General features: G+C 42.9%; 1 protein-coding gene across 3 annotated transcripts; it reads left to right on the top strand.

Annotated features, from left to right (window-relative positions):
- Positions 1-527: 527 nt before the first annotated feature.
- Positions 528-5,961, top strand: LOC113024336 (aminoacyl tRNA synthase complex-interacting multifunctional protein 1-like). Of its 3 annotated transcripts, XM_026171313.2 has the most exons (5): positions 528-1,026; positions 1,725-1,906; positions 3,783-3,951; positions 4,073-4,098; positions 4,385-4,505. In XM_026171313.2, the coding sequence occupies exons 1-4, from the start codon at positions 621-623 to the stop codon at positions 4,093-4,095; spliced, it is 780 nt and encodes a 259-aa protein (XP_026027098.2). In that variant the 5' UTR covers positions 528-620; the 3' UTR covers positions 4,096-4,098; positions 4,385-4,505. The 3 variants fall into 3 exon arrangements, with proteins under 3 accessions (XP_026027098.2, XP_026027096.2, XP_026027097.2); XM_026171311.2 differs by lacking the exon at positions 4,073-4,098 and having other exon boundaries at positions 4,385-5,961; XM_026171312.2 differs by lacking the exon at positions 4,385-4,505 and having other exon boundaries at positions 4,073-4,228.
- Positions 5,962-6,360: the final 399 nt, after the last annotated feature.

Genomic DNA, 6,360 nt, shown 5'->3' with positions numbered 1-6,360 from the left:
AGCGCTAGAACTCAATTAAATTTTATTTATATAGCGCCAAATCACAACAGCATTCGCTTTAAGATGCTTTATCCTGTAAATAAAGACCATACAATAATATAGAGAATACAGAGAAAACCTTAAAAATCAAAGACCACCTTTCAGCAAGGCGACAGTGGGAAGGGAAAACTCCTTAGCAAGAAACCTCCGGCAGAACCAGGCTCGGTGGGGGTGGGCATCTGCCGTGACCACCGTTGTGTAGGTAAATAAATTATACATTATAAGAGCTTAACTACGGTCATTTGATACTTTTTTTACTATTATTGTTTTTATTATTTATCCTGTTGCTGTAACACAGAAAAGTATGTTGCAGGATCAATCTATGTGTTCAAAGAGCTTCTCAAAGTTATTTTTTTTATTTGCTTCTCGCTTGTTTGCATCACGTTAAAACACTTTTAGGTCATTTGAAACACAATCCAGCCCGTAGTGTCACTGAATTGCTATTAGTCATCATACGGGGGCAGTAATATACCCGATAGTGGGCTATAGTTAAAATTAGCCCTGAGAGCCAACCGTAGAAGAAGAAAAGGGGGAGCGAAGCTCCAAGGCGGAGGAGGCGAAGGAGGAGGAGGTGGGAATCGATGCAAAAGCAGTCTGCAAACATTTGCAGCACAATGGGTCGCAGCGAGGAGCTCAGTGAGTTTCAGCGGGGCACCGTGGTGGGATGCTACCTGTGCAAGAAGTCCGTCCGTGAGATCTCGGCGATGTTAAACCTGCCCCGGTCCACTGTCAGCGCCGTGATTTTAAAGTGGAAGCGTGGAGGAATAACGACGGCACTGCCCCGGAGCGGCCGACCGCACAAGCTGAAAGAGGAGGATCGCCAAGTGCTGGAGAGAGTGGCGCTGGAGAAGTGTTTGCCCTCCATAAAAGCGCTCACCGCCGAGTTTCAGAGCGCATCCGGAGCCAGCGTGAGCTCCACCACGGTGCGCAGGGAGCTTCATGAGATGGGTTTCCGAGGCCGTGTGTCCTCATACGGCAAGCCCAAAGGTGCGTCCACCGGGAGGCCTGGAGAATGAGGAATGCAGCAGCTGCATATACATACGAGTGTAATATGTAGTGTCCGCATACTTTTGCCATTTCCCCTGATTATCCTCCTGCATGTGATTGCTGAGCGTCCATGCGTTTTGTCTGTTTACCTGGCTCCTGGGTGCAGCGATTTAGGGTTATACCGTTGAGAACGTGGGTGATGGTGATGATGATGATGATGGTGGTGGTGGTGGTGTGTTCAAAGTACACCCACCTGAATCATAAACTTAGCAAAAGCACAACATTCAAGCAGAATAGGAAATTAAAGTTAAGTCTGATTCCACAATTTCTTTGGTTTAATGTTGCTTCACATGGATGGAGTAAGGAGTGACCTGAAGCCAAAATACTCCCTGACACCTGTAGGTAGTATTACATAGCTGAGTTTATAGTTGTAGTTTGTGGTAGTTGTAATAAAGAGAGCTGTGTCATCTACTAAATGGATCACGTAGGAGAATCCTGTGAAAGGTGGGGAAGTTGAGTCAAACCGAGCGTTTTCTTCATTAATCCTTAAAACTTTAGATTTTTAACAGCAAAGATTTTCTTTACAGATGCAGCAAATCTGTCGATTCTTATATTAGAGGAGCACACACCATAAGGAAAATCAGTTGCAAAGAAAGACCGTGTACCCTGCTGACACTGCGGCATTTCTTTCATGCCAGGAGTGCCGAAGGTGGCAAAGAAGCAGGTGGACGTCTCCCGCCTGGACCTACGTATTGGACGTGTAGTCACGGCCCAGCAGATTCCAGACACTGACGGGCTGTTCGTGGAGCAGATCGATGTGGGAGAGGCTTTTCCCAGGACGGTGGTCAGTGAACTGTCTCAGCACGTACCTGTGGAGCAGGTAAATATCAAGTATTAATCTAGTGTTGTTTATTTCAAGATAAAACTGTTTACCGGTCATCAATGTTTTAGATGACTGAATAATCTACTTTTTTTTGTTTCCCTGAAGCCTGTGTGATATATTCAGACTGCTCATTTTATCGAAGTAACAGCCCAAAGCACAAAGATACTGACAGTGTAACAATATCTTTTGAATTGTTACACTCTACACACTCACTTTGTTAGGTACACCTGTTCAGCTGCTGGTTAACAGAAATTGTAATTAATCAGCCAATCACATGGCAGCAAGTTGTTGCATTTATCCATGCAGACATGGTCATGACCACCTGCTGAAGTTCAAACTGAGCATTAAAATAATGGGGAAAAAAGTGACGTAAACACCACAGCGTCCATGCTTTTGTGATCACAGTGTACTCCTCTTCGGATGGATGCTCCCAGCAGGATAACACACCATGACACAAAGCTCAGATTATCTCAAACCTGATATTATCTTGAACATGACAGTGAGTTCACTGTACTCAAATGGCCTCTGCAGTCACCAGCACTAGCAAGGTGTACTTAAGAAGTGGCCGGTGACTGTAGTTTAAGCTGCCCTATTGAGCCGATTCCCTCTGAGGGACGACAGTGTAAACTAAACTGAAAGTAGGATTTGTCTTCTTTTTTTTTACTTACAAATTTAGGAAGACTCCACACCTGAATAAGTGACAGGTGCATAGTGGGAAAGGTCTTTGTGAAGAAAAAAACACATTTTCTGGCTTACAGGTACTGAGAAAACTGTACCTGACGCATTAAAAATAATGGTAAGCGGGAAGGTCTGTGAAGGTTATACTTTTTTTTTCCACCTTAAAATTGTGATTTAGTATTTTTGTCTACATGAACATCAGTGTGTTATTTTAATGGCTGAGGTGGGCAAACTGAATATTCTGGCTGTAACCGCCTCTGTTCTTCTGGAATGAGGGTCATTTCACTGGTCTTAGTGGAAAAGGCCTGGCTCCCAGTTTGTGTCCCGTAAATGCTGGACAGATTTCAGGTCAGGGTACTTTGTGGTCAAGTAACAAAAGCCATCACTTAACTGTCTTATATTTAGAGGAACACTGTCATCTAACATATCACTGTATGGTAGTTTTGTTTGGTTGGGGTTTTTTGTAAGTACCAGGACATGTCCAATTATTCCGTTATTCAAATTAGGGTTAAGATTTAACACCTCGATGTCAATCTTCCGTTTGTTTTTGAACGCCTCTATGTAGTATCCTTTATTTTATTTTAGAGATGGAATGCTTGAAGCTCAGAGCCTTGAAGGAGGAAGATCTGTGTAACTGTGAACAGTAACAGCCCAAAACACTATTATGTTTACTTTGTTATAAATTAGTATACTGTGTACACTCACAAAAAATAATAACAAAGGTTTTAAAAGGTGATTAAAAATAATAGCATTAAAAAAAATCCTCAAATTGCTGACAGTGGTAATGTTTTCTAATACTGCCACCAGAAAGACAAGCATAGTCTTTTGAAGTGTTCTTTAGGCTGATTTTAAACAACTAAAGTCACCAGTATGGCTAAAATATCACGATCGCCTCTTAGGATTTTTGATCCCAAGTGCCTAACTTTGCTGCACCAGTTCTGGGAAGGACATTCCAGCTTTTCACACCTCTGCAAAGCACTGGCCAAAAGCACTGACATTATTCTTCAACATCAAGCATTCGTCATCTCATTGAGAGTTCTTGATTAGAAAATCAATTAGACTGAACACCGAGTGAGAATTTGATTCCAATAATACCGTCCTATTTGATTTCGGATGTTTGTTTGTTTTTCCCATCAACTTTACCGTCATTTGCTGTTCTCGCTTGAACATGTGGACTCTCCTGCCCTTCGTGCAGATGCAGAATCGTATGGTGGTCCTGCTGTGTAACGAGAGGCCAGTGGAGACGAGAGGAATTGTGAACCAGGCCATGCTCATGTGTGCCTCGTCACAAGACAAGCTGGAAATCCTTGATCCTCCAAACGGAGCGATACCAGGGGATAGAGTGACTTTCCAGGGATTCCCAGGTACTACAGCCTCACTGCTGTAGCTTCCTGCTAAACCTATTCTCAGCCAAATAGTCATAATAGATGTGCGCTCAGCAGATAGTGCTGATCACACGCCTCATTATTTTCCTCTTTTCATCAGTGTTATGGAGCCTCAGTATTTAGACTGTGAGTACTGCACTACTTTAACACGACACACAAACACAAGTTTCCTCCAACTCTGCGAGGCACCTTTGGTGAGAATCGGACTGCAGGCTGAGAGCAGACATCATTCCCAAACTTCACCGTTGGCTCTTCTGAGCTTTTGTGGTTGGATGCATGCAAATCCCTGTAGCCATTTTCCATGAGGATGCTGTTAACAGCAAACCTCCTGGAATCACAAACCCTGCAAGTGTCGAGGTTTACTGAAGTACACAGGGGATTCTAATTTCTCACAATGATGTCTTTGTTGCAGGGGAGCCCGATAAAGAGCTGAACCCCAAACAGAAGGTGTGGGAGCAGGTTCAGCCAGACCTGCGCACAGACGGCCAGTGCGTCGCAACCTACAAAGGAGCTGCCTTTGAAGTAGCTGGAAAGGGAGTTTGCAAAGCCCAAACCATGTCTGACTGTGAGATTAAGTAAATGATCAGTTCTCTGCAGCCTTGCGGGATCCAAGAAATTGCGGAAAAGGATTCCCAGAATAGTGGAGACTGTTATTTTAACGCCCACTGTCTGGGGGGACATGTCCAGAAAACAAAATCACACAGGTGTGATGCTGGGTGGTCACGTAGTTTTTGCTATAAAGCAAGTGAAATAATTGCGAGGTACCCGATGTTGGATGGACTTGAGATTTACTTAAATTACTTTTTCTTTTTTTTTTTTTAACAGAAAAAAAAATGTAGTTTTGAATTTGGCCAACTGAGGGCACTAGCATACCCCATCACAATGTGCAATATGTGTCTTGGTGGTTTGTTCACATGAGAGCATTCACCACACAGGCTGCCTCAGCGTAGTGAAAAGAAAAGGGGAAAATCCTTTTTTCTTTTTTTTTTTTTTTATTCTGGGAACTCTTTGTTAAAATGTTGTTTTCCGTTAAGACATTTAAAGTGTTTTCATTTTCATTTAACAAGGCATGAAACTGTTCAGAAGTCCCGTTTGAGAAACGGGAGATTGACTGATCTCGTTGGGGGTTTTTTTGTTTTTTGTTTTTTTTTTCATTGATGAGTGAGAATGAACCGAAAATCAATCCATCATGAAACAGACTTTCCACTGACTCCTACATGTTGTTTAGCAATCAACAAAGTCTGTGATTTTTGCTTCTGTTAATCCAGGAAGTGTTATCTTAAATGGAAAAAAAATCAATCTTTGGTTTTTCAGTGGCTTCCTGAAATATCAAACAAATACTTCAAAGTCTTTTGATTTGAATGTAAAAGTGTTTTAAACTGTCTTCAAGTTTTGTATGCTGTTTGCTTTGCTCTTGTGTTTCCCTGGTGGATTGTTGTCCATAAGAGCAGCTCTGGCTGTGAGCGGAGAAGCCCCGCCCACCCTGCTGATCGGATGTTTTGTTTGCAAGGGTCAGCCAATCGGAAGACACCTGGCTTAAAGGGAGGGGAAGGGGTTGAAAGGGAAAAAATGTGTTTTTGAACTCTGCCATGCTTCAGATCGTGACTTGGTCTTTGTTTTGAAACAGTGCGCCAAGCTGTTGAGGAGGCTGCTAAAAAAAAGTGTAAGACAAACACGCAAAGTATATCTTCCTTTATTATAAAGGAGAACTTAAAACTATGGGCCGAGAATGGGGATGTGATTGATGTGATTCAGGAACCAAGAAGTGGAACAAAATGTCCAAGACGCCATGTCCCAGGTCTTTGTTTGACAGTGCAGAGCACAAAGGGAATAGTGTGATTCTCTAGAAACAAAAAAGAAAATGTTACTCACTACTTCAGCACAACATGACAAAGAACCAATGTTTATAATGCGGTCAACAGCATGGAGGGGGAGTGTTGACTAATGCTAGAGAATGACATTAATAAAAACCATTTTAATATCTGAAAAGGTTATGGAGTGTTATGAATGTCACGTCACCCCACCCACCTCCACCTACAGTGCAATCTCTTCATGGACTAACCCACGGGGTAACCCAGAGTGGAGGTACTGTACAGGTTCATGACTGAGATGACACGGTCCTGCAACCACACAGCCCGTCGACGCGACGCGGTTTGCTGGAGGGGAAAGTTAGCAAACGCGTACCTGAAACCAGGTTTCCCCGAGCTGAGTGAACCTGCGAGTAAAATACATTTCCACTGCCTTCGGTGGCCTGCTTTTTGAGGCCACAAACTGCACTGAGAACAACAAACCCTTACTTTACAGAAGAGTCAGTCTCACAGTGTTTGGGGTTATTCTTATTCTCACCATTGTTGCTCTTTTACATTATTGTGTTCCATTTCCAGTCAT

This window comes from Astatotilapia calliptera, chromosome 6, assembly GCF_964374335.1.
Source record: "Astatotilapia calliptera chromosome 6, fAstCal68.1, whole genome shotgun sequence".
NCBI classification, from domain to species: domain Eukaryota; kingdom Metazoa; phylum Chordata; class Actinopteri; order Cichliformes; family Cichlidae; genus Astatotilapia; species Astatotilapia calliptera.
The sequence above is the reverse complement of the archived record's forward strand: the minus strand, read 5'-3'. Positions and strand labels throughout refer to the sequence as shown.

Excerpts from the sequence above, each read along its gene's own strand:
- LOC113024336 (XM_026171311.2), top strand. The coding sequence starts at position 621 with ATGCAAAAGCAGTCTGCAAACATTTGCAGCACAATGGGTCGCAGCGAG. Across the intron at positions 1,027-1,724 it reads CTCATACGGCAAGCCCAAAG|GAGTGCCGAAGGTGGCAAAG; the intron begins GTGCGTCCACCG and ends CTTTCATGCCAG. Across the intron at positions 3,952-4,384 it reads GACTTTCCAGGGATTCCCAG|GGGAGCCCGATAAAGAGCTG; the intron begins GTACTACAGCCT and ends TCTTTGTTGCAG.